General features: G+C 63.1%; 2 protein-coding genes across 16 annotated transcripts in view; one reads left to right on the top strand and one right to left on the bottom strand.

The window, feature by feature from the left end:
- Positions 1-920: 920 nt before the first annotated feature.
- CUTA (cutA divalent cation tolerance homolog) lies at positions 921-9,222 on the bottom strand. 2 transcript variants are annotated; one of them, XM_054052027.1, is made up of 7 exons: positions 9,091-9,200; positions 7,818-7,859; positions 7,024-7,226; positions 5,646-5,705; positions 3,333-3,378; positions 2,133-2,182; positions 923-1,104 (listed from the first exon to the last, which is right to left on the bottom strand). In XM_054052027.1, exons 2-7 carry the CDS (start codon positions 7,833-7,835, stop codon positions 1,005-1,007), a joined length of 477 nt encoding a protein of 158 aa, XP_053908002.1. In that variant the 5' UTR covers positions 7,836-7,859; positions 9,091-9,200; the 3' UTR covers positions 923-1,004. The 2 variants fall into 2 exon arrangements, with proteins under 2 accessions (XP_053908001.1, XP_053908002.1); XM_054052026.1 differs by lacking the exon at positions 7,818-7,859 and having other exon boundaries at positions 921-1,104; positions 9,091-9,222.
- Positions 9,223-10,430: 1,208 nt separating this feature from the next.
- SYNGAP1 (synaptic Ras GTPase activating protein 1) overlaps positions 10,431-25,329 on the top strand; it is a 67,477-nt gene continuing 52,578 nt past the window's right edge. For 3 of the 14 annotated variants that reach the window (XR_008447446.1, XR_008447447.1, XM_054051999.1), the window contains exons 1-5: positions 10,433-10,538; positions 15,153-15,280; positions 15,406-15,511; positions 22,784-22,879; positions 25,152-25,273. Coding sequence is in view for 11 of the 14 variants with exons in the window: in XM_054051999.1 (XP_053907974.1) it covers positions 10,517-10,538; positions 15,153-15,280; positions 15,406-15,511; positions 22,784-22,879; positions 25,152-25,273 (474 nt within the window). In the remaining 3 variants the exon portion in view is untranslated. Of the gene's footprint in view, positions 10,539-15,152; positions 15,281-15,405; positions 15,512-20,427; positions 20,504-22,783; positions 22,880-25,151; positions 25,274-25,329 lie in introns of those variants that run through there. The other 11 variants (XM_054052000.1, XM_054051996.1, XM_054052006.1 and 8 more) reach the window with 9 other exon arrangements.

The following is a 25,329-nucleotide window of genomic DNA, read 5'->3' as shown; positions in this document are numbered from 1 at the left end:
AGGGTTGGGAGCCCATACTGGGAGCACTGGTCTATACTGGGAACAGTAGTAGCCCATACTAGGAGGGTTGGGGCCATACCGGGAGAATTTGGGGCCTATAGTGAAAGCACTGGTCTACACTGGGAGCCTATACTGGGAGCGCTGGTCCATACTGGGAGGGCTGAGGCCATACTGGGAGCTCATACTGGGTGCACTGGTACATACTGGATGTACTGGTCCATACTAAGAGGGTTTGGGGCCCATACTGGGAGCACTGGATGGCACCATGCAGTACGTGGTGGAGAGGGGCGGGAGCACTGGTCTATACTGGGAGCCTGTACTGGGAGCGCTGGGCCATACTGGGAGCACTGATTTATACTGGGAGGCTGTACTGGAAGCACTGGGCCATATTGGGAAGGCTCGGGGCCTATACTGGGAGCAGTAGCCTGTACTGGGAGCCTGTACTGGGAGCAGTGGTCCATACTGGGAGCCCATACTGGGTGTACTGGTCCATACTGGGAGATTTGGGTGCCTATACTGGGTGCACTGGTCCATACCGAGAGGATCTGGGGCCCATACTGGCCACACTGGTCCATACTGGGAGCACTGGTCCATACTGGGAGCACTGGGGTCCCATACTGGTCTGTTCTAGGGGCCTGTACTGGTTTCTACTGGGAGCACTGGGCCATACTGGGAGCACTGGGGTCCCATACTGGTCTGTTCTAGGGGCCCGTACTGGTTTCTACTGGGAGCACTGGGCCATACTGGGAGCACTGGGCAACCACAACCCTTTATTCTTACCATTAGCACAAGATTTAAAGAGAGGGCCAACGTCCCCCCCCCTTTTTGGGTCCCCCTTGCTTTTGGGGTCCCTCCAGTTTTGAGGTCCCCCCATTCCCCTCTCCCCACTTTTGGAGTTCCGCCCTTTTTTAGGCCCCCCCTCCTCTTTTTAGTGCCCCCCCCATTTTTGGGGTCCCCCCCCTTTTTTGGGGGTCCCCCCATTTTTTGGGGTGCCGGGGGGGGAGTCAGGGGGGGACGCTGCCCAGGGCCCAGCGCAGGTAGGGGACGCTGCCCTGTGTCACCGGCACGGCCACCACCTCGGGGACCTCATAGGGGTGCGCGGACCTTTTTGGGGGGGAGGATGGGGGACATGGTCACCCCCACCCCCCCCAATGTCACCCTCAGATGTTCCCAAGGACCCCCCTATGTCCCCCTCCCCACAATGCCACCCCATATCCCCCAATGTCAACCCCACCCCCCCCATAACCCTCCCACTGTCCCCAATGTCACCCCCGTGGCCCCCAATGACCCCCTCAATGTCACCCCCAATCTCCCCAATGACCCTCCCGTGTCCCAAATGTCCCCCCGCAATGTCCCCAATGTCACTCTCAATTTCTTCAATGACCCCCCATGTCTCGAATGTCACCCCTCAATGTCCCCAATGTCACCCCCATGTCCCCAATGGCCCCCCAATGTCCCAAATGTCACCCCTATGTCCCCAATCACCCCCAATGTCCCCAATGTCACTCTCAATTTCAATGACCCCCATGTCCCAAATGTCACCCCTCAATGTCCCCAATGTCACCCTCAATGTCTCCAATGACTCCCACAAAGCCCCAAATGTCACCCCCAATGTCCCCCCCAATGACCCCCCAATGTCCACCCATGTCTCCCAATGTCCCCAATGTCACCCTCAATGTCTCCAATGACCCTCCAAAGCCCTAAACGTCACCCCTCAATGTCCCCAATGTCACCTCCACCCCAATGTCACCCCCAATGTCCCCAATGTCCCCCCAATGTCCCCCCGTGTCTCCCAATGTCCCCAATGTCACCCTCAATGTCTCCAATGACCCTCCAAAGCCCTAAATGTCACCCCTCAATGTCCCCACCCTAATGTCCCCCCCACCCCAATGTCACCCTCAATGTCTCCAATGACCCCCAATGTCACAAATGTCACCCCCAATGACCCTCTATGTCCCAAATGTCACCCTGACACCTCCCCAGTGTCACCCTGACACCCCTCCCAGTGTCCTCATGTCCCCCCCGACCTCCCCAGTGTCACCTCATGTCCCTCAGTGCCACCCCTGACCCCCCCAGTGCCACCCTGACCTCCCCCAATGTCCCCTCCCTGTCCCCAATGTCCCCTCCCTCACCGCACAAACTCCGCCAATGCCGGGATCTTGGAGCTCCGGGTTTTGATCATCTGGGGACGTTGGGGACATTGGGGACATTAAGGGACAGTTGGGAGCTGGGGGGGGGAAATTGGGGAGACATAGGGGGATGCAGGGGACACTTGAGGGGGACACTGGGGACATTGGGGGGGGACATAGGGGACATAAAGAAACACTTGGGAGCTCAGGGGACATGAGGATAAGGGGACATTGGGGACATTAGGGGGACCTTGGGGACATTAGGGGGACATGGGGGGACATTTGGGAGCTCGGGGGACATGGGGACAAGGGGACATTGGGGACACAGGGGACATTAGGGGGATATGGAGGGACTTTTGGGAGCTCAGGGGACATGGGGACAAGGGGACATTGGGGACATTAGGACAAGGGGACACTGGGGACGTTACGGGGACGTGGGGGGACACTTAGGGGAACACTGGGGCTATGGGGACATTAGGGACATTGTGGGGACTTGGGAGATGGGAACATCATGGGGTCATGGGGACATCATGGGGACATGACGGGTACGGGGACATTAGGGACACTGAGGACATCGTGGGGTCATGGGGACATTGAGGGGACACTGAGGACATGGGGACATTGAAGGGACACTGAGGACATGGGGGCTATGGGGACATTGAGGGGACACGGGGGACATAGGGGTGATAGGGACATTGAGGGGACACTGAGGACATGGGGGTCATGGGGACATTGAGGAGACACTGAGGACACTCAGGACATGGGGGTCACGGGGACATTGAGGGGACACAGGGGACACTGAGGACATGGAGGTGATGGGGACATTGAGGGGACATGGGGACATTGAGGGGACACTGAGAACATGGGGGTGATGGGGACATTGAGGGGACGCTGAGGACACGGGGGAAATGGGGACATTGAGGGGACATGGGGGACACTGAGGCTTGGGGGTCATGGGGACATTGAGGGGACACGGGGGACATTTGAGGGGACATTGAGGACATGGGGACATTGAGGGGACGCTGAGAACACGGGGGACATGGGGACATCGAGGGGACATGGGGGACACTGAGGACACTGAGAGAACACTGAGGACATGGGGGTGATGGGGACACTGAGGGGACACCCAGGGGACATTGGGGTCACGGCAGGGATGCTGGGGAGTGACACTTTGGGGACATTGGGGACAGGGCCCCCCCTCACCATCAGGACCTCGCTGTCCTCCTCCAGCTTCCCCTGCCACTCGTAACTGGGGGGGACAGTGGGGGGGGGACAGTGACAGGGGGGACAGGACCCCCATGTCCCCCCCCTTCGTGTCCTCGTGCACCCCCTCATCTCCCTGTGCGCCCCCCAATGTCCCCTCTGTGTCCCCTGGTGTCCCCATGCCCCCCCCCATGTCCTCGTGCCCCCAATGTCACCCCCTGTCCCCCCATCCCTGTGCCCCCAATGTCCCCCCCTGTCCCCCCATCCCTGTGCCCCCAATGTCACCCCCGTGTCCCCCATCCCTGTGCCCCCAATGTCACCCCCTGTCCCCCCCATTCCTGTGCCCCCAATGTCACCCCCTGTCCCCCCATTCCTGTGCCCCCAATGTCACCCCCTGTCCCCCCATCCCCGTGCCCCCAATGTCACCCCCGTGTCCCCCCATCCCTGTGCCCCCAATGTCACCCCCCCCGTCCCCCATCCCTGTGCCCCCAATGTCACCCCCCGTCCCCCCATCCCTGTGCCCCCAATGTCACCCCCGTGTCCCCCCATCCCTGTGCCCCAATGTCACCCCCCTGTCCCCATCCCTGTGCCCCAAAGTCACCCCCTGTCCCCCCATCCCTGTGCCCCAATGTCACCCCCGTGTCCCCCATCCCTGTGCCCCCAATGTCACTCCCCGTCCCCCCATCCCTGTGCCCCCAATGTCACCCCCTGTCCCCCCATCCCTGTACCCCAATGTCCCCCCCGTCCCCCATCCCTGTGCCCCCAATGTCACCCCCGTGTCCCCCCATCCCTGTGCCCCAATGTCACCCCCCTGTCCCCATCCCTGTGCCCCAAAGTCACCCCCTGTCCCCCCATCCCTGTGCCCCAATGTCACCCCCTGTCCCCCCATCCCTGTACCCCAATGTCCCCCCCGTCCCCCATCCCTGTGCCCCCAATGTCACCCCCGTGTCCCCCCATCCCTGTGCCCCCAATGTCACCCCGTCCCCCCATCCCTGTCCCCCAATGTCACCCCTGTGCCCCCAATGTCACCCCCTGTCCCCCATCCCTGTGCCCCCACTGTCACCCTCCTGTCCCCCCATCCCTGTCCCCCAATGTCACCCCTGTGCCCCCAATGTCACCCCCTGTCCCCCATCCCTGTGCCCCCAATGTCACCCCCGTGTCCCCTCTTTGCCCTCATGTCCCCCCCAAGTCCCCATGTGTCCCCTTTCCCCATGTGTCCCCATGGTCCTCTGTCCCCTCTTTGTCCCCCCATGTCCCCATGTCCCCCCATGTCCCTCTGTCCTTGTCCCCTTCTACCTCTTTCCCTCTGTCCCCCCCATGTCCCCCCATGTCCCCTGTTCCCATGTTCCTCCTGTGTCCCCCCATGTCCCCATCCCCCTCCCTTGTCCCCTCTTTCCACCCCTCCCATGTCCCCATGGGTCCCCCCCGTGTCCCCATGTCCCTCTGTCCCCTCTTTCCACCCCATCATGTCCCTGTGTCCCCCCCATGTTCTCCTGTGTCCCCATGTCCCTCTGTCCCCTCATTCCACCCCTCCATGTCCCCCCCCATTTTCCCATGTCCCCGTGTGTGTCCCCAATGTCCCCTCCTTTCTGCGTCCCCACGTCCCCTCTTTCCACCCCATCATGTCCCTCTGTCCCCTTTTTCCACCTCCCTTGTCCCCATGGGTCCCCCCGTGTCCCCATGTCCCTTTGTCCCCTCTTTCCACCCCATCATGTCCCTGTGTCCCCATGTCCCCATCCCCCCCACGTCCCCATGTCCCCATGTCCCCTCATGTCCCTCTGTCCCCTCTTTCCACCCCATGGCCCCATGTGTCCCTCCATGTCCTCCTGTGTCCCCATGTCCCTCCCATGTCCCCTCTTTCCACCCCATCATGTCCCTGTGTCCCCATGCCCCCCATGTCCCTCTGTCCCCTCTTTCCACCCCCCTTGTCCCTTTGTCCCCCCATGTCCCCATGTCCCTCTGTCCCCTTTTCCACTCCCCATCATGTCCCTGTGTCCCCCCCATGTCCCCCCGTCCCTCCGTGTCCCCCTCATGTCCCTCTGTCCCCTTTTCCACTCCCCATCATGTCCCCGTGTCCCCCCATGTCCCTCCGTGTCCCCATGTCCCCCCCCATCCCTGTGCCCCCCAAGGTCACCCCCATGTCCCCATCCCTGCGCCCCCCCAGGTTCTGCCCTGTCCCCATGTCCCTCTGTCCCCTCTTTCCACCCCCTTTTCCCGTGTCCCCCCCCATGTCCCTGTGCCCCCCCCCCCCCGTGTCCTCCCAGTGTCCCCAAACCCCTCCCCCCCCCGGTGTCCCCATGTCCCCCCCCTCACATGGAGGTGACGTGGGGCAGGATGTTAACGCAGGCGGCCAAACGCTGCTGCACCAGCGACCTGTGGGGACAGCGCTGTCACCCCCCAAGTGTCACCCCCCAGCGTCACCCCCCCCACCCAATGTCACCCCCCCAAAGTGTCGCTTGGGCCCTGTCACCCCCCCCAAAATGTCACCCCCAGTGTCACCTCTGTCACTCCCCCCAGTGTCACCCCCCCAGTGTCACCAGGGCCCTGTCACCCCCCCCCAGTGTCACCTCTGTCACTCCCCCTAGTGTCACCCCCTCCATCGTCATCAGGGCCCTGTCACCCCCCCCCAGTGTCACCAGGGCGCTGTCACCCCCCCAAATGTCACCCCCAGTGTCACCTCTGTCACTCCCCCCAGTGTCACCCCCCTATTGTCACCAGGGCTCTGTCACCCCCACAAGTGTCACCCCCCCAGTGTCACCTCTGTCACCCCCCCAGTGTCACCAGGGCCCTGTCACCCCCCCAAGTGTCACCTCTGTCACACCCCCCGTGTCATCAGGGCCCTGCCAACCCCCCCAAAGTATCACCCCCCCAAATGTCACCCCCAGTGTCACCTCTGTCACTCCCCCCAGTGTCACCTCTGTCACCCCCCAGTGTCACCAGGGCCCTGTCACCCCCCCAGTGCCACCCCCCAGTGTCACCTCCGTCACCCCTCCCAGTGCCACCTCTGTCACCCCCCAGTGTCACCAGGGCCCTGTCACCCCCCCAGTGCCACCCACCAGTGTCACCTCTGTCACCCCCCCCAGTGCCACCTCTGTCACTCCTCCCACTGTCACCCCCCCAGTGTCACCCCCTCAGTGTCACCTCTGTCACCCCCCCAGTGCCACCTCTGTCACTCCTCCCACTGTCACCCCCCCAGTGTCACCCCCTCAGTGTCACCTCTGTCACCCCCCCAGTGCCACCTCTGTCACTCCTCCCACTGTCACCCCCCCAGTGTCACCCCCTCAGTGTCACCTCTGTCACCCCTCCCAGTGCCACCTCTGTCACTCCTCCCACTGTCACCCCCAGTGTCACCAGGGCCCTGTCACCCCCCCCAGTGTCACCATGGCCCTGTCACCTCCCCCAGTGTCATCCTCAGTGTCACCTCTGTCACCCCCCCGAAGTGTCACCCCCCCAGTGTCACCTCTGTCACCCCCCAAGCGTCACCAGGGCCCTGTCACCCCCCCAAGTGTCACCCCCCCAGTGTCACCAGGGCCCTGTCACCCCCCCAAGTGTCACCCCCCCAGTGTCACCAGGGCCCTGTCACCCCCCCAAGTGTCACCCCCCCAGTGTCACCAGGGCCCTGTCACCCCCCCAAGTGTCACCCCCCCAGTGTCACCCCCCCATGTCCCCGTCCCCCCCTTTTGTCCCCCACCTTGCGAGCTCGGTGGCCACGGTGACGTTGGGGCAGGTGACGAAGGCGGCGGCCACACTGCCGGGGACGTAGGTGTCCCCGGTGTCCCCGGGGGGGTCGGTGGCCCCGGTGGTGGCCGCGGGGGGGTCCCGCGAGGCCATGGCGAGGAAGCGCCGCCCCAGGCCCTGCAGCAGCGGCACCGTCACCAGCGCCAGGACCAGCACCTGTGGATAGGGGACACCGTCACGATACAGACCGGCACTGTCGCGATACTGCTCCTCCTATCGTGATAGGGGCCCTCCCCGTCGTGACACAGCTCCCTCCTATCGCGATATGGTCTCTCCCTATATGATACAGCCCCTTCCCATCACAATATGGACCATCCCTGTTGCGATATGCTCCCCTCCTCCTCACGATACGGACCGCCCCTGTTGCGATATTGCTCCTCCTATCACGATATGGCCCCCTCCCCATCACGATATGAACCCTCCCATCACAATACAGCTCCCTCCTATCCTGATAGGGCCCCCTGTCACAATGCAGCTCCCTTGTCACAATATAGCCCCTTCCCACAGCAATATAGTCCCTCCTACCACGATGTGGATCGCCCCTGTTGTGATATGGCTCCCCTCTATCGTGATATGGTCCCTCCTCCCCATCACGATATGTAGCTCTGTCATGATACAGACTACCCCTATCACGATATGATCCCCCTCCTATATCAATATGGACCCCCGTCACGATATGCGCCCCCCCATCGCGATATGGTCTCCCTGTCGCGACCCAGGGCAGCCGTGGGGCAGCCACTCACTCACCCCACAGGCCACTTTCATGTGGGGCAGGAGCCGGCGAACGCCCTGCGGGAGCCGCAGCCTCAGCAAACCCGGCCCCACGGCCGCCCCATAGCTGCCCCATAACTGCCCCCACACTGCCCCACGGCCGCCCCATAACTGCCCCGCGGCATCCCAACAACTGCCCCATAGCTGCCCCACAGCCTCCCCACAACTGCCCCACGGCCGCCCCATAACTGCCCCGCGGCATCCCAACAACTGCCCCATAGCTGCCCCACAGCCTCCCGACAACTGCCCCTCAGCTGCCCCACAACTGCCCCCACACCCCCCAAACTGCCCCCACACCCCCCAAACTGCCCCGCGGCCGCCCCACAGCTGCCCCTTTATTGCCCCCCAGGACACCCCCCCAGTCCCTTTATTGCCCCCTATATCGCCCCCCCACCCCTTTATTGCCCCCCAGGACCCCTCCCGACCCCTTTATTGCCCCCTATATCGCCCCCCCCCCCCCCCGTCCCTTTATTGCCACCCCGGACCCTTATTGCCCCCTATATCACCCCCAACCCCTTTATTGCCCCCCAGGACCCCCTCCCAATCCCTTTATTGCCCCCAGGACCCCTCCCAACCCCTTTATTGCCCCCCAGGACCCCCTCCCAATCCCTTTATTGCCCCCCAGGGCACCCCCCAACCCCTTTATTGCCCCCCAGGACCCCCTCCCAATCCCTTTATTGCCCCCCAGGACGCCCTCCCAACCCCTTTATTGCCCCCCAGGACCCCCTCCCAACCCCTTTATTGCCCCCCAGGACCCCCTCCCAACCCCTTTATTGCCCCCCAGGACCCCCTCCCAATCCCTTTATTGCCCCCCAGGACCCCTCCCAACCCCTTTATTGCCCCCCAGGACCCCCTCCCAACCCCTTTATTGCCCCCCAGGACCCCCTCCCAATCCCTTTATTGCCCCCCAGGACCCCTCCCAACCCCTTTATTGCCCCCCAGGACCCCTCCCAACCCCTTTATTGCCCCCCAGGACCCCCTCCCAATCCCTTTATTGCCCCCCAGGACCCCTCCCAACCCCTTTATTGCCCCCCAGGACCCCCTCCCAATCCCTTTATTGCCCCCCAGGACCCCCTCCCAATCCCTTTATTGCCCCCCAGGACCCCCACCAACCCTTTATTGCCCCCCAAGACCCCCACCAACCCCTTTATTGCGCCCCAGGACCCCTCATAGCCCCTTTATTGCCCCCCTTTTTGCCCCCTCAGCCCTTTTATTGCCCCCATTTCGCGCCCCCCTCCCCCCCCCGTACCCGCCACGCGCCGCTCGCTGCCGCCCCACGTGACCCGGGCGACACCACGTGACCGTGGGGGCGGTCCCCGCCTCCCACGTGACCCAGGGCGGGGGGCCTCCACGTGACCATTGTGGCACCGCCCCCTGCACCCTCCCGCGCGACCGGAAGTGGAGGAGGGAGGGGGGGAGCGCGGGGAAGGGCGGCGCAGTGTGAACTGGGAGCGACTGGGAGCGCTGGGGTGGGGGCACTGGGAGCGACTGGGAGCACTGGGAGAGCGAGTGCAGGGTTACTGGGAGTGCTGGGAGCTACTGGGAGGGCAGGTGCAGGGGCATTGGGAGCACTGGGAGCTACTGGGAGGGCAGGTGCAGGGGCATTGGGAGCACTGGGAGCTACTGGGAGGGCGAGTATAGGGGCACTGGGAGGCAATGGGTGCTACTGGGAGCACTGGGAGGGCGAGTTCAGGGGTACTGGGAGTGCTGGGAGCTACTGGAAGGGCAAGTGCAGGGGCATTGGGAGCACTGGGAGCTACTGGGAGCACTGGGAGGGCGAGTATAGGGGCACTGGGAGGCAATGGGAGCTACTGGGAGTGCTGGGAGCTACTGGGAGGGCAAATGCAGGGGCATTGGGAGCACTGGGAGCTACTGGGAGCACTGGGAGGGCGACTATAGGGGCACTGGGAGCTACTGGGAGCACTGGGAGGGGCGAGTGCAGGGTTACTGGGAGTGCTGGGAGCTACTGGGAGGGCAAATGCAGCAGCACTGGGAGCTGCTGGGAGGGCAAGTGCAGGGGCACTGGGAACACGCCTTACTGGGAGCACTGGGATGGGGACACTGGGAGCGCTGGGAGCTCAGGAACGGCTGGGTGCAGGGGCTCGGGTTACTGGGAGCACTGGGAGAACTGGGAGGGGTGAGTGCGGGGCTACTGGGATGGGGACACTGGGAGCACTGGGATGGCGTCGCTGGGTCACTGGTTTTACTGGTGTCACTGAGTCGCTGTTGTCACTGGTTTTACTGGTGTTAATGGTTTTACTGGTGCCACTGGGTCACTGGTTTTGCTGGTGTCACTGGTCTTACTGGAGTCACTGGGTCACAGGGTCGCTGGTTTCACTGGTGTCACTGGGTCGCTGGTGTCACTGGTGTTACTGGTTTTACTGGTACCGCTGTTGTCGCTGCTGTCACTGGTTTTACTGGTGTCACTGGTTTTACTGGTGTCACTGGTTTCGCTGCTTCCCCTTCCCCGCCCCGGTTCCTCCCCCGCATTCTGGGTCCCCTCCCCCCAGTTCCCACTCCCACCTCACTCCTCCCCCCTCCCCCCTCCGGTTCCCCGCCCCCCCCTCGGCTCCGCCCTCCCCCGGTTCCCCCCTCCCCCCCGGTCCCTCCCCCGGACGCTGGGTCCCCCGCGCCGCCCGTGCCGGCGCCCGGGGGAAGCGAGCGGCGGAGGAACCATGTCCTATGTCCCTTTCCGAGGTACCGGTACCGGGCGGCGGGGGAGGGGGAGGGGGGGGCACCGGGGAGGTGGGGAGTCGGCCCTGACCCCGCTCTGGAACCGGGAGGCACCTGGTGGGGCCGGTTTCAGCACCAGGGACAGCGGCACCGGCGGTCCCGGTACCGGAGGGGGCTGGTGCAGCACCAGGGACAGCGGCACCGGCGGTCCCGGTACCGGAGGGGGCTGGTTCAGCACCAGGGACAGCGGCACCGGCGGTCCCGGTACCGGATGAGGACGGGTTCAGCACCAGGGACAGCGGCACCGGCGGTCCCGGTACCGGGTGTGCTGGTATTGGTGGTTCCCGGTACCGGATGACGCTGGGATCAGCACCAGGGACAGCGGCACCGGTGTTACCGATACCGGAGGGGGCCGGGTTCAGCGGCACCGCGGTTACCAGTACCGGGTATGCCGGTATTGGTGGTTCCCGGTAGCAGATGACGCTGGGGTCAGCACCACGGAGAGCGGCACCTGGGTTACCGGTACCGGAGGGGGCGTATGGATTAGGGTTAACGGTACCGGGTGGGGTGTGCAGCACCAGGAACAGCGGCACCGGGGTTCCCGGTATCGGTGGGAGCCGGGTTCAGCAGCACCGGAGTTACCGGTACCGGGTGTGCTGATATTGGTGGTTCACGGTACTGGATGAGGCGGCTTCAGCACCAGGGACAGCCGCACCGGCGTTCCCGGTACCGGGTGTGCTGCTATTGGTGCTTCCCGGTACCGGATGAGGCGGCTTCAGCACCAGGGACAGCGGCATCGGGGTTACCGGTTCGGCCCCGGGTGGATCAGGGTTACCGGTACAGGGGGAGGGGGCGGATTCAGCACCAGGGACAGCGGCACCGGGACCGAGTGGGGCGGAGGGGACTGGGGTTACCGGTACCGGTACTAGGGGCTACTGGTACCGGTGGGATCGAGTCCGTGGGATACTGGTACCGGGGTGGGGCTTGGAACCGGGGATGCCGGCACCGGGAGAAAGATGTTGGTACCGGGGGTGCCGCTACTGGGTGTTACCGGTACCGGGGGAGGCTGCCTTTACCGGGAAAGGGGGGTCGGTGTCGGAGGATGCCGGGACTGAGGGATGCTGGTACCGGCGGGGAGGGGAGGGGGGGGGTCCCCCCAGTACCGGGAGGAGGTGAGACTGGAGGGGAATGCTGGTACCGGGGGTTACTGGGAGCCGTTACTGGGGGGAGGCTGCTGGTACTGGGGTTACTGGTACTGGGGGAGGATGCCGGTACCGGGGAGGATGCCGGTACCGGTATGGGAGACGCTGATACTGGGGGATACTGGGACTGCCGGTACTGGGGAGGATGCCGTTACCAGGGAGATACCAGTACGGGGGGGGGGATGCTGTTACTGGGAGGTGCTGCTACCCGGGAGATGCCGTTACTGGGGGGTACTGGTGGCCATTGACAACGGTACTGGGGATACTGGGGCTTATTGATGCTGTACTGGGAGAAGGTGCTGTTACTGGGGGATACTGGTGGCCATTGATGGTGTTACTGGGAGAGGATGCTGTTAATGGGAGAAGCTGGTACTGGGGATACTGGTGGCCATTGATGGTGTTACTGGGAGAGGATGCTGTTAATGGGAGATGCTGGTACTGGGGATACTGGTGGCCATTGATGGTGTTACTGGGAGAGGATGTTGTTAATGGGTGATGCTGGTACTGGGGATACTGGTGGCCATTGATGGTGTTACTGGGAGAGGATGCTGTTAATGGGAGATGCTGGTACTGGGGATACTGGTGGCCATTGATGGTGTTACTGGGAGAGGATGTTGTTAATGGGTGATGCTGGTACTGGGGATACTGGTGCCCATTGATGCTGTTACTGGGGGATACTGGTGCCCATTGATGTCGTTACTGGGGGATACTGGTGCCCATTGATGCTGTTACTGGGAGAGGATGCTGTTACTGGGAGAGGATGCTGTTACTGGGAGAGGATGCTGTTACTGGGGGATACTGGTGGCTGTTGATGCCAGTACTGGGTGAAGATGCTGTTACTGGGAGATACTGGTGCCTATTGATGCTGTTACTGGGAGAGGATGCTGTTACTGGGAGAGGATGCTGTTACTGGGGGCTGCTGGTACTGGGGGATACTGGTGCCCATTGATGCTGTTACTGGGGGATACTGGTGCCCATTAATGCTGTTACTGGGAGAGGATGCTGTTACTGGGGGGATGCCAGTACTGGGTGATACTGGTGCCCATTGATGCTGTTACTGGGAGAGGATGCCGTTACTGGGGAGATGCCAGTACTGGGGGATACTGGAGCCCATTAATGCTGTTACTGGGGGATACTGGTGCCTATTTATGCTGTTACTGGACAAGAATACCAGTATGGGGGGATGCTGGTACTGGGAGATACTGGGATCAGGTAATGCCGGTGCTGTGGGCAGCCTGGGGGCTTATGGGGTCGGGGGGGGGTTTATGGGGTCGGGGGGTGCTTATGGGGTCGCGGGGGGGGTTGTGTGGCCGAGGAGGGGGTTATGGGGCCAGAGGTTCCCCAGAGACCAGTCTGACCCAGTTTGGAAATGGGGCCGGAACTGGAGAGGGAGGGAGGAACCTGCCCTGAGGCCGAGAGACCTGAGGGGTTTTTTGGGGGGGGGGGGGGGAACAACACCAGGGGGTTTTGGAGGAGGATCCGGGGGGTTTTGGGGGGCACCAAAGGGTTTTGAGGGGGGAGGGGACGCCCAGAGGTTTGGGGGAGACCCAGGAATCCGGGGGGGGGGGTGTCCAGGAATCCGAGCCTTGAGCATCCTCCGTGTGGGAGGGCGAGGGATCCAGGTGCTCCAGATTTTGGGGGGGCACTCAGGCATTTTTGGGGGGACCACCCAGGTATATAAAGGGGGGGGTGTCCAGGATTTTGGGGGGGCACCAAGAAAGCCAGAAAGGACCCACGAATCCACGCCTTGAGCATCCTCCGTGTGGGAGGCTGAAGGATTTGGGAATGGGGGGAGGAGATTCCAGGATTTTTTTTTTTCGGGGGGGGGGGGAAAGGGGGGGGTAGGATTTTGGGGGGGCTCCAGGATTTTTTTGGGGGGGGCACCAAGACAGCCAGAGGGGTCCCAGGTGGGATCCAGGCCTCGAGCATCCTTCATCCTCAGCATGAGGTTGAGGGAACCCAAGTGTTCCGGAGTTGGGGGGGGTTCCAAGGATCGGGGGGGGTCCAGATGTTTTTTGGGGGGGTACTAAGACAGCCATGAGGGATCCAAGTGTTTTTTGGGGGGGCACTAAGACAGCCATGAGGGATCCAAGTGTTTTTTGGGGGGGCACTAAGGCAGCCAGGAGGGATCCAGGAATCCAGACCTTGAGCATCCTCAGTGTGGGAGGTCAAGGGATACAGATGTTGGGGAATATTGGGGTCCACGTGTTTGGAGGGGGGGGGAATCCAAAGCTTTTGGGGGGGGGGGTTGTCCAGGCGTTTGGGGGGGCCCAGGATTTTGGGGGGATGGGGGCCACCAAAGCAGCCAGGTGAGATCCAGGGATCCAAGCCTTGAGCATCCTCAGCTTGGGGGGTCAAGGGATCCACGCATTCCAGATTGGGAGGGGGGGTCCAGGCATTTTGGGGGGGTCCAGGCATTTTTTGGGGGGGTCCATGCACTTGGGGGGGTTCCAGGGTTTGGGGTGATCCAGGAATTTTGGGGGGGGCACCAAGGCAGCCAAGTGGGATCCAGGGATTCAAGCCTTGAGCATCCTCAGCTTGGGGGGTCAAGGGATCCAGGCATTCCAGGTTGGGGGGTGTCCAGGCATTTTGGGGGGTGTCCAGGCATTTTAGGGGGGGTCCAGGCGTTTGTGGGGGGCTGCCAAGGCATTTTGAGGGGGTCCAGACACTTTGAGGGGCCCCCAGCGATCCAGAGGGGCATCCAGGCATGTGGATCTTGAGCATCTTCAGCGTGGGAGGGCGAGTGGTCCAGGCTTTTATTTTGGGGGGGTGGGGGGTGTCCAGGTGGGTTTTTTTTGGGGGGGAAGAGGGGGAAAAAGGGGGGGGTCAGGAATCCAGGAGGCACTCAGGGGTCCGGAAGGGACCAAGGAGGGATCCAGGCATCCGGGCCTTGAGCATCCTCAGCGTGGGAGGTTGAGGGATCCAAGCGTTCCGGAGTTGGAAAGGGGGGGGGGGGGGTGTTGGAATTCAGGCATTCCAGAACTTGGAAGGATGGGGGGGGGGTCTCCAAGCTTTTAAAGCCAGGGGGGGGGGGGTGGAATTTTGGAGAGGGAGGGAGGAGGGGGGCCAAGAATCCGGAAAGGATCCAGGAGGGATCCAGGCATCCGGGCCTTGAGCATCCTCAGCGTGGGAGGACGAGGGATCCAGGCGTTCCGGGGAATCCAGGCGTTTCGGGGTGGGGGGGTGTCCAGGCGTTATATTTTTTGTTTCGGAGAGGGGGGGGTGCGATCGGTATCCAGGCGACCCCAAGAATCCCAAGGGGGGCCCCCCCCAAGATCTCTAGGTTTTCTTCCCCCCCCCCCCCCCCTTTCCCTTATATTCCATCCCGTTGGGCTGCGGCGAAGCGGAGCGATGCGCGAACCCGGCACCCATGGGTGGGGGGGGCAGCCGAGGGGGTGGGGGGGGCTTCCAGCTGTGAACCCCCCCTTCCTGCCAGATGTGCGAGGAGGACCCCCCCCCTTGGCCCGTGGGCCTTACGCCCCCTCCCCTTACGAACGGCCCCCCTGGAACCCCCGTTTCTGCATCATCTCCGGGAATCAGCTGCTGATGCTGGATGAGGAGGAGGTGAGTTTTTATTGGGGGGGGTCTTCATATCTCTTTTTTTTGGGGGGGGGGGTTAGGATATAAAATGAAAAGGGGGGTGCCTCTTCTTCTATTTTAACCCCCCCCTTTCATCCTCATCATCTCAGATCCATCCTTTGCTTCTCCGGGATCGCCGGAGCGAACCGTGTCGGAGCAAACTGCTGCGCCGAACCGTCAGCGTCCCAGTTGAGGGGCGCCCCCACCCCGAACACGGTACTGGGATGGGATAAGGAGGGAAGGGGGGGGGAAGGAAATAAATTGAGAGGGGACCCCCCCATACCCCCCCCCCCCAAGAAAAAACCCAAACCCCAAACCCCTTTGAGGAGGGAGAAAAAGGAGGCTCAGCATCACCCCCCGCCCCCCCCCCCTTCCCCCCATCCCCCCGGTTCACCCCCCCAACCCCCCCAAACGCCCCCCCCCCCGGTAAAAGCTGAAAAGAGCCATCCCATAATGCTCACTGGAGGCACGCATGGCTGCTCGGCAACGGTTGCCATGGAGACGGCGCAGGGAGGCGGCTGGTCCTACCCCCCCCCTCCTTTTAACCCCCCTTTTCCCCCCTTCCTTTTCCCCCCTTCCTTTTTCCCCCCTTCCTTTTCCCCCTTCCTCTTTCCCCCCTTCCTCTTTCCCCCCTTCCTTTTCCCCCCTTCCTTTTCCCCCCTTCCTTTTCCCCCCTTCCTTTTCCCCCCTTCCTTTTCCCTTTTCCCCCTTCCTTTTCCCCCCTTCCTTTTCCCCCCTTCCTTTTCCCCCCTTCCTTTTCCCCCCTTCCTTTTCCCCCATTCCTGTTCCCCCCGTCACTTTCCCCCATTCCTCTTCCCTTTTCCCCCCTTCCTTTCCCCCCTTCCTCTTTCCCCCCTTCCTCTTCCCCCCTTCCTCTTTCCCCCCATCCTTTTCCCCCCTTCCTTTTCCCCCCTTCCTCTTTCCCCCCTTCCTCTTTCCCCCCTTCCTCTTTCCCCCCTTCCTCTTTCCCCCCTCCTCTTTTCCCCCTTCCTCTTTCCCCCCTTCCTTTTCCCCCTTCCTTTCCCCCCCTTCCTTTTCCCCCTTCCTCTTTCCCCCTTCCTCTTTCCCCCCATCAATGGCCCCCCGGGGGGGGGGTTGGGGACCAGGAAGGGGTTTTGGGGACACTCGGGTCCCCCCATTCCCCCTCCCTCTCCCCCCCCCACTTCCAAACCGGCTCCATTTTTCCCGGGATGCTGAAGCGTCTCCATGGCAACGGGGGGGGGGGGGGGCGAGAGCCACCCCCGCCACCACTGTCCCCAGTGTCCCCAGTATCCCCATCACTGTCCCCAGTGTGGTCCCCAGTGTCCCCAGTATCCCCATCGCTGTCACCAGTGTGGCCCCCAGTGTCCCCAGTATCCCCATCGCTGTCCCCAGTGTGGCCCCCAGTGTCCCCAGTATCCCCATCGCTGTCCCCAGTGTGGCCCCCAGTGTCCCCAGTATCCCCATCACTGTCCCCAGTGTGGCCCCCAGTGTCCCCAGTATCCCCATCGCTGTCACCAGTGTGGCCCCCAGTGTCCCCAGTATCCCCATCGCTGTCACCAGTGTGGCCCCCAGTGTCCCCAGTATCCCCATCACTGTCCCCAGTGTGGCCCCCAGTGTCCCCAGTATCCCCATCACTGTCCCCAGTATCCCCAGTATCCCTATCGCTGTCCCCAGTGTGGCCCCCAGTATCCCCAGTATCCCCATCGCTGTCCCCAGTGTGGCCCCCAGTGTCCCCAGTATCCCCATCACTGTCACCAGTGTGGTCCCCAGTGTCCCCAGTATCCCCATCACTGTCACCAGTGTGGTCCCCAGTGTCCCCAGTGTCCCCATCACTGTCCCCAGTGTCCCCAGTATCCCCATCACTGTCACCAGTGTGGTCCCCAGTGTCCCCAGTATCCCCATCACTGTCCCCAGTGTGGCCCCCAGTGTCCCCAGTATCCCCATCACTGTCCCCAGTATCCCCAGTATCCCTATCGCTGTCCCCAGTGTGGCCCCCAGTATCCCCAGTATCCCCATCGCTGTCCCCAGTGTGGCCCCCAGTGTCCCCAGTATCCCCATCACTGTCACCAGTGTGGTCCCCAGTGTCCCCAGTATCCCCATCACTGTCACCAGTGTGGTCCCCAGTGTCCCCAGTGTCCCCATCACTGTCCCCAGTGTCCCCAGTATCCCCATCGCTGTCCCCAGTGTGGCCCCCAGTGTCCCCAGTATCCCCATCACTGTCCCCAGTGTGGCCCCCAGTGTCCCCAGTATCCCCATCGCTGTCCCCAGTGTGGCCCCCAGTGTCCCCAGTATCCCCATCACTGTCACCAGTGTGGCCCCCAGTGTCCCCAGTATCCCCATCACTGTCACCAGTGTGGCCCCCAGTGTCCCCAGTATCCCTATCACTGTCACCAGTGTCCCCAGTATCCCCATCGCTGTCCCCAGTGTCCCCAGTGTCCCCATCACTGTCACCAGTGTGGCCCCCAGTATCCCCAGTATCCCCAGTATGCCCATCGCTGTCACCAGTGTCACCAGTGTCACCATCCCTGCTGCTCCCAGTGCTCCCAGTGCCCCCCCAGTGCCCCCCATGCCACCATCCCCAGTTTCACCAGTGCTCCCAGTACCACTCCCCCTCTGTTCCCAGTGCCATCAGTGCCACCTCTACTCCCAGTGCTCCCAGTACCACTCCTACCCCATTCCCAGTGCTCCCAGTACCACCCCTACCCCCACTCCCAGTGCCCCCAGTGCTCCCAGTACCACCCCTACCCTCACTCCCAGTGCTCCCAATGCTCCCAGTACCACCCCTACCCCCACTCCCAGTGCTCCCAATACCTCCACCCCCACTCCCAGTGCTCCCAGTACCCCCCACCCTCATTCCCAGTGCTCCCAGTTCCCCCCACTCCCACTCCCAGTGCTCCCAGTACCCCCCCCACCCCCACTCCCAGTGCTCCCAGTACCCCCACCCTCCTTCCCAGTGCTCCCAGTACCCCCCACCCTCACTCCCAGTGCTCCCAGTACCCCCCCACCCCCACTCCCAGTGCTCCCAGTACCCCCCCACTCCCCCCAATGGGGACCCTGCTGACGTCACCGGGGTGGGGTGGGGGGGGTGTTCTTTCCCGCGGTGGCGGCGGAGGGGGCGTGTCCTGTCGCCATGGCAACGTGGCCCCGCCCCCTCCCTCGCTCTCTCCCCCCCCCCCTCCCGGGCCGTGGGGGCGGGGCGAGCGCGGGGCGGCGGCGGCGGCGGCGGCGGAGGGGGGGGTGAGTGAGGGAGGAGGGGGCGAGTGTGCAACGGAGGGGGCGAGTGTGCAAGAGATTGAGCGTGCAAAGGGACGGGGGGGCGGGGGAGCGTGCAAGGGAGCCGGGGGCGAGCGTGCAAAGCGAGGGGCGAGCGTGCAAAGCGGGGAGGCGAGTGTGCAAAGGAGGGGGCGAGTGTGCTAAAGAGGGGGCGAGTGTGCAAAGGAGGGGGCGCGCGGGGTGCTGAGGGGGGCGGGGGGCGTGCGAAGGAGGCGGTGGCGAGCGTGCAAAGGAAGGGGCGAGCGTGCAAAGGAAGGGGCGAGCGTGCAAAGCGGGGGGCGAGCGTGCAAAGCAAGGGGTGAGCGTGCAAAAGAGGGGGCGAGCGTGCAAAGGAGGGGTCGTGCGAGGTGTCGGAGGTGAGGGCGAACGTGCAAAGGAGGGGGTGGTGAGTGTGCAAACGAGGGGGCGACGGAGCCGGGGAAGGGGGTACTGAGCGGAGGAGGGGATGAGTGTGCAAAGGTGAGGAGGAGCGTGCAAAGGAGGGGGCGAGCGTGCAAGGGGAGGGGGGACGAAGTGGGAGAGAGGGAGCCTGCGAGGTGCTGAGGGTGAGTGTGCAAAGGGGGGGGTGAGTGTGCAAAGGAGGGGGTGTGCACGGTGCTGGGCTGAGCGTGCAAGGCAGGGGGTGAGTGTGCAAGGAGGGGCTGCGTGGGAGGCTTCGGGGGCACCGGGGAGCGTGCAAGGTGCTGGGTTTGAGTGTGCAAAGGCTGGAAGGGATCGCGCGAGGCTTTTTGGGGGGTGCCGGGGAGCGTGCAAAGAGCTGAGGGGGGTGTGTGTGTGCAAGGCTTTGGGGGTGCACGGCTGGCATGGAGCGTGCAAGGTGCTGCAGGTGAGCGTGCAAAGGGCTGAGGGGGGGGAAGGTGAGCGTGTGAGGCTTTGGGCTGAGCGTGCATGGCTGCTCAGGTGAGTGTGCAAGGCAGGAAAGGGGGTGGGGAGCAATAGGGGTGAGCGTGCAAGGCCGGGGGGGGAGTGTGTGAGGGCTGCGGTGAGTGTGTGCGGTCTGAGGGGAGTGTGCACGGGCCCGGGGGGGGGAGTGTGAGTGCACAGAGCTCGGTGTGAGTGTGCAAGGCCAGAGGGGAGCGTGCATGGCTCCTGGGGCGAGGGCGAGTGTGTGCAGCTCCAGGAGCGAGTGTGCAAGGCCTGGGGCGAGCGTGAGCAGCCAGAGCTGAGTGTGCAAGGCCTGAGGGGAGCGTGCGTGGCTCCGGGGGGGAGTGTGAGCGTTGCACGACCCGGGGGGTGGGTGTGCGAGGCCAGGAGCGACCGTGCAAGGCTGGGGGTGAGCGTGCAAGCTCCAAAGTGAGCGTGCAAGCTCCAAAGTGAGCGTGCGAGGCCCCGTGGGGGAGCGTGTGAGAGCTCAGGGGAGCGTGCAAGGTTGGGGCTGAGCGTGCAAGGCCAGGGGGAGTGAGTAGGAGCTCAGGTGAGCGTGCAAGGCCAGGGGGAGCGTGCACGAGCTCAGGGGAGTGTGCAAAGCCGGCGCTGAGCGTGCACGAGCTCCGGGCAGCGTGCGTGAGTGTGCAAAGCCGGGGCTGCCGAGCGTTCACGAGCTCAGGGGAGCGTGCGAGGCCAGGGGTGAGCGTGCAAGGGTGGCGTTGAGTGTGCAAGGGTGGCATTGAGCGTGCAAAGCCCCCGGCGAGCGTGCATGACCTCCGGTGAGCGTGCAAAGCTAAGAGCGAGCGTGCAAGGCTAAAAGCGAGCGTGCAAGCCCCTCCCCTCCCTTGCACACGCGCGTGCAAGGATGCTGCCCGTGGCCCTGAGCCCCCCCAGGGGCTCTCGGGGGCCTCTCGGGGCCCCTCCGGGGTGGCTTTAGGTACCCCCCCCACCCCCCCACCCCCCAAAACTAAAGGTCAGGATGTGGGGGTCCCCCCCCCCCCCCCCCCCCTTGGGCGCTGAGGGGCACTCTCGGGGCCCCCCCCGGGCCCAGAACGAGCCTCGACCCCACCAGCAGGACCCTGGCCGGTAAACTGGGGGGGAAGGGGTTAATATGGGGGGGGGGGTTAATATGGGGGGGGCAGAAATGGGGGGGTGGGAAATGGGGGGGGGGGAAAAATGGGGGGGAACGAAAAATGGGGGGAACTGATGTGGGAGGGTGAAAAATGGGGGGAAGATGAAAAATGGGGGACGAATATGGGGGAATGAAAAAATGGGGGGAACTGAAATAGGGGGGAAAAATGGGGGAATGAAAAATGGGGGGAACTGAAATAGGGGGGAAAAATGGGGGGAATGGAAAATGGGGGGAACTGAAATAGGGGTGAAAAATGGGGGGAAAAAATGAGGGGGGTGTTAATGGACCCCCAAAAATGGGGGGGGAATAATAAGGGGGGGAATAATGGGGGCAAAAATGGGGGGGGGAAAAATAGGGGTAAAAATCGGGGGGTAAAAAGTAGGGGGTCGAAAATGGGGGGGTTAAAAAAGGTGGTAAAAAGGGGGGGTGTAAATGGACCCCAAAAAATGGGGGGGGAATAATAAGGGGAGGAATAAGGGGGGCAAAAATGGGGGGGGGAAATAGGGGGGTAAAAATGGGGGGGTAAAAAATGAGGGGTAAAAAAGGGGGGTCAAAAATGGGGGGGTAAAAAATGGGGGGTAAAAATGGGGGGGTGTTAATGGACCCCAAAAACGGGGGGGGAATAATAAGGGGAGGAATAAGGGGGGCAAAAATGGGGGGGGGAAAAATAGGGGTAAAAAGTAGGGGTTCAAAAATGGGGGGGTTAAAAAGGGGGGTAAAAAGGGGGGGTGTTAATGGACCCCCAAAAATGGGGGGGGAATAATAAGGGGAGGAATAATGGGGGCAAAAATGGGGGGGGGAAATAGGGGTAAAAATGGGGGGGTAAAAAGTAGGGGACACCGGAATGGGGGGGCAAAAAAATGGGGGAAGGAAACTTGGGGGACCCAGAAAGGGGGGGGGGGCAAAAAATAGGGGGGGACCCAAAAATGGGGGGACCAAAAAATAGGGGGACTCAAAAGTGGGGGGGACCCAAAAAATGGGGGGACTGAAAATTGAGGGGACTCAAAATGGGGGGGAACCAAAAATGGGGGGGACTCAAAAATGGGGGGACTCAAAAATGGGGGGGACCAAAAATGTGGGGGACATAAAAAAGGGGGGGACCAAAAATGTGGGGGACTCAAAAGTGGGGGGATTCAAAAAAAGGGGGGACCAAAAAATGAGGGGACCCAAAAATGAAGGGGAGGGAAATGGGGGGGGGGGCAAAAAATAGTGGGGGGCAAAAAGGGGGGGGCAAAAAAAAGGGGGGGGCAAAAATGAAGGGGGACTGAAAAATGGGGGGGCCTCAAAAATGGGGGGGGCAAAACTGGGGGGGTTGAGGGGGCAGAAATGGGGGGGGCAGAGTTAGGGGGGACCCAAATATTGGGGGGGGGGCAAAAAAATAGGGGGGGGAACCCAAAACTGAGGAGGGAGGGGCAAAGTGTGGGGGGGGGCACCCCAAAACTGGGGGGGTGAAAAGGGATTTGGGGGGAGGAGGAGGGAGGGAAGCACCACCCCCCCCCTCAGGGCCCCCCCAAATCCTTTCTGGGTGCTGAGACCCCCCCCAAATTCCTCCCCCCCCCCCCCCAACTCCTGCCCCCCCTTTTCTTCCCCCCCAACTCCTCCCCCCCCCAAATTCCTGCCCCCCCAATTCTTCCCCCCCCCAAATTCCTGCCCCCCCCCTTCTTGCCCCCCCCCCCCCCAAAATCCCCCCCCACTTCAATCTTGGCCCCCCCAAATCCTTCCTTTGGTGATGGGGGGGATAAGGGGTTTTGGGGGGGATGGGGGGGCTGTTAAGGCTGATGGGGGGGTTTTGGGGGGATTCTGCCCCTCCTGCCCCCCCCAAACTCCTTTTTGCCCCCCCCTTTGCCCCCCCCTCCAAAATCCCCCCTCCCCTTCAATCTTGGCCCCCCCAAATCCTTCCTTGGTTGGGGGGGGGGGGGGAATGGATGAGAGATGGAGATGGGATTTGGGGGGATGGGGGGGGTGTTTAAGGCTGATGGGGGGGTTTTGGGGGGATTCTGCCCCCCTGCCCCCCCCCCAAACTCCTTTTTGCCCCCCCCTCCAAAATCCCCCCCTCCCTTCAATCTTGGCCCCCCCAAATCCTTCCTTGGGGGGGGGAAAGGATGGGAATGGGGATGGGATTTGGGGGGATGGGGGGGGTTAAGGCTGATGGGGGGGTTTTGGGGGGATTCGGCCCCCCTGCCCCCCCCCCCCAAACTCCTTTTTGCCCCCCCTTTTTGCCCCCCCCCCCCCAGATTACCACGGCGGCCGCTCCCGCAGGAAGAGCGTTCCGGGCGGGAAGCAGCCGAGCATCAGCATGGAGGGGCCGGCGCCCCCCCTTCCGGCCCTCGGTGAGTGCACACACGCCTGTTGCCATGGTTACCGCATCCCTCACACGCCTGTCGCCATGGCAACCACCCCCCCCAACATGCCTGTTGCCATGGTTACTCCACATCCCCCCCCCCCAATCTCTGCTATGGGAACCCCCATCCTGTGGTACCCGTTGCCATGGGAACCCCGTCCTTGGGGTAAGTGTTGCTATGGTAACCCCGGTTGCCATGGGAACCCCATCCTTGGGGTACCTGTTGCTATGGTAACCTCGGTCCTCTGGCCTATGGTAACCCCCTTAGTTGTTGCCGTGGTAACCCCACTCTATATGGTGACCCCCTGTTGCCATGGTAACCCCATCCTATATAGTGACCCCTATCCTGTTGCCACGGTAACCCTATCCTATATAGCGACCTCTATCCTGTTGCCATGGTAACCCCATCCTATATAGTGACCCCTATCCGTTGCCATGGTAACCCTGTGCTATATAGTGACCCCTATCCTGTTGCCATGGTAACTCCATCCTATATGGTGACCTCTATCCATCCTGTTGCCATGGTAACCCCATCCTATATGGTGACCTCTATCCATCCTGTTGCCATGGTAACGCCATTCTATAGTGACTCCGGCCCTATATGCCTTGTTGCCATGGTAACCCTATTCTATAATGAACCCCGGTCAGATGTATCCTGTTGCCACGGTAACCCCAGCCATGGTAACTCAGGCCCTGTGGTACCCGTTGCCATGGTAACGCCACCCTCCCCATCACCCTGGCAACCCCACTCCTACAGGATGACATTAGTCTTCCGCATCTCGTTGCCACGGTAACGCCAGCCTCCCCATCACTGTGGCAACCCAGGGCCTATGGTACCCGTTACCATGGTAACCGCGGCCCTATGGTACCCGTTGCTATGGTAACCGCGGCCCTATGGTACCCGTTGCTATGGTAACCGCGGCCCTATGGTACCCGGCTCCTTCTCCATCCTCATTCCCACCACCAAATCCCGCTCCCCCCCCCCCCTCCCCTGGACTTTGGAACCCCCCCAGGACCCCCCGAGGACCCCCCCAGGACTCCCTCAGGACCCCCCATGATCCCCTCAAGACCCCCCTGGGACCCCTCAGGACCCCCCATGATCCCCTCAGGACCTCCTCATGACCCCTTCAGGACCCCCCACGACCCCTCAGGACCCCCCTATGACCCCCAAGACCCCCTCAGGACCCCCCATGACCCCCTCAAGATCCCCCTGGGACCCTCCAGGACCCCCCAAGACCCCCTCAGGACCTCCCTATGACCCCCAGGACCCCCCCAGAACCCCCAAAACCCCCTCAGGACCTCTTAAGACCCCCCCCAGGACTCCCCTGGGACCCCTCAAGTCCCCCCATGATCCCCTCAAGAGCCCCCTGGGACCCCCAGGAGCCCCTCAGGACCCCCCTATGACCCCCAAGACCCCCTCAGGACCCCCCATGACCCCCTCAAGATCCCCCTGGGACCCTCCAGGACCCCCCAAGACCCCCTCAGGACCTCCCTATGACCCCCAGGACCCCCCCAGGACCCCCAAAACCCCCTCAGGACCTCTTAAGACCCCCCCAGGACTCCCCTGGGACCCCTCAAGTCCCCCCATGATCCCCTCAAGAGCCCCCTGGGACCCCCAGGAGCCCCTCAGGACCCCCCTATGACCCCCAAGACCCCCTCAGGACCCCCCATGACCCCCTCAAGATCCCCCTGGGACCCCCCCAAGACCCCCTCAGGACCTCCCTATGACCCCCAGGACTCCCCCAGGACCCCCAAAACCCCCTCAGGACCTCTTAAGACCCCTCCAGGACTCCTCTGGGACCCTTCAAGTCCCCCCATGATCCCTTCAAGAGCCCCCTGGGACCCCCCAGGACACCCCCAGGACCCCCTCAGGACCCCCCTAGGACCCTCAGGACCCCCTCAGGACCCCCCTATGGCCCCCAAGACCCCTCTGGGACCCTCCGGGACCCTCCAGGACCCCCCAAGACCCCCTCAGGACCCACCAGGACACCCTCAGGACCCCCAAGACCCCCTCAGGACCCCCCAGGACCCCCTCAGGACCCCCCCAGGACCCCCAAGACCCCCTCAGGACCCACCAGGACACCCTCAGGACCCCCAAGACCCCCTCAGGACCCCCCAGGACCCCCTCAGGACCCCCCTGGGACCCTCCAGGACCCCCCAAGACCCCCAAGACCCCCTCAGGACCCCCCAGGACCCCTTCAGGACCCCCCCAGGACCCCTCAGGCCCCCCCGGGGCCCCCCCTCATCCGCCTGTACCCCAGCAAGGCTTCCTGAGCCGCCGCCTCAAGAGCTCCATCAAGCGCACCAAGAGCCAACCCAAGCTGGACCGGACCAGCAGCTTCCGGCAGATCCTGCCGCGGTTCCGCAGCGCCGACCACGACAGGTGGGGGGACACGGGGGGACAGCGGGGGGGACAGCGAGGGGAGGGAGAGGGGAGGG

The sequence above is a fragment of the Cuculus canorus genome, chromosome 31 (genome assembly GCF_017976375.1).
Source record: "Cuculus canorus isolate bCucCan1 chromosome 31, bCucCan1.pri, whole genome shotgun sequence".
NCBI classification, from domain to species: Eukaryota; Metazoa; Chordata; class Aves; order Cuculiformes; family Cuculidae; genus Cuculus; species Cuculus canorus.
This window is presented reverse-complemented; position numbering and strand designations above follow the sequence as displayed.

Bases quoted from the DNA above. Each gene is read 5' to 3' on its own strand.
- CUTA (XM_054052026.1), bottom strand. From the start codon at position 9,201: ATGGTCACGTGGAGGCCCCCCGCCCTGGGTCACGTGGGAGGCGGGGAC. The intron at 5,706-7,023 runs GTGGGGGACAAA...CTGTCCCCACAG, and splicing joins GTGGCCACCGAGCTCGCAAG to GTCGCTGGTGCAGCAGCGTT. The intron at 2,183-3,332 runs GTGAGGGGGGGC...CAACGTCCCCAG, and splicing joins AGGACAGCGAGGTCCTGATG to ATGATCAAAACCCGGAGCTC.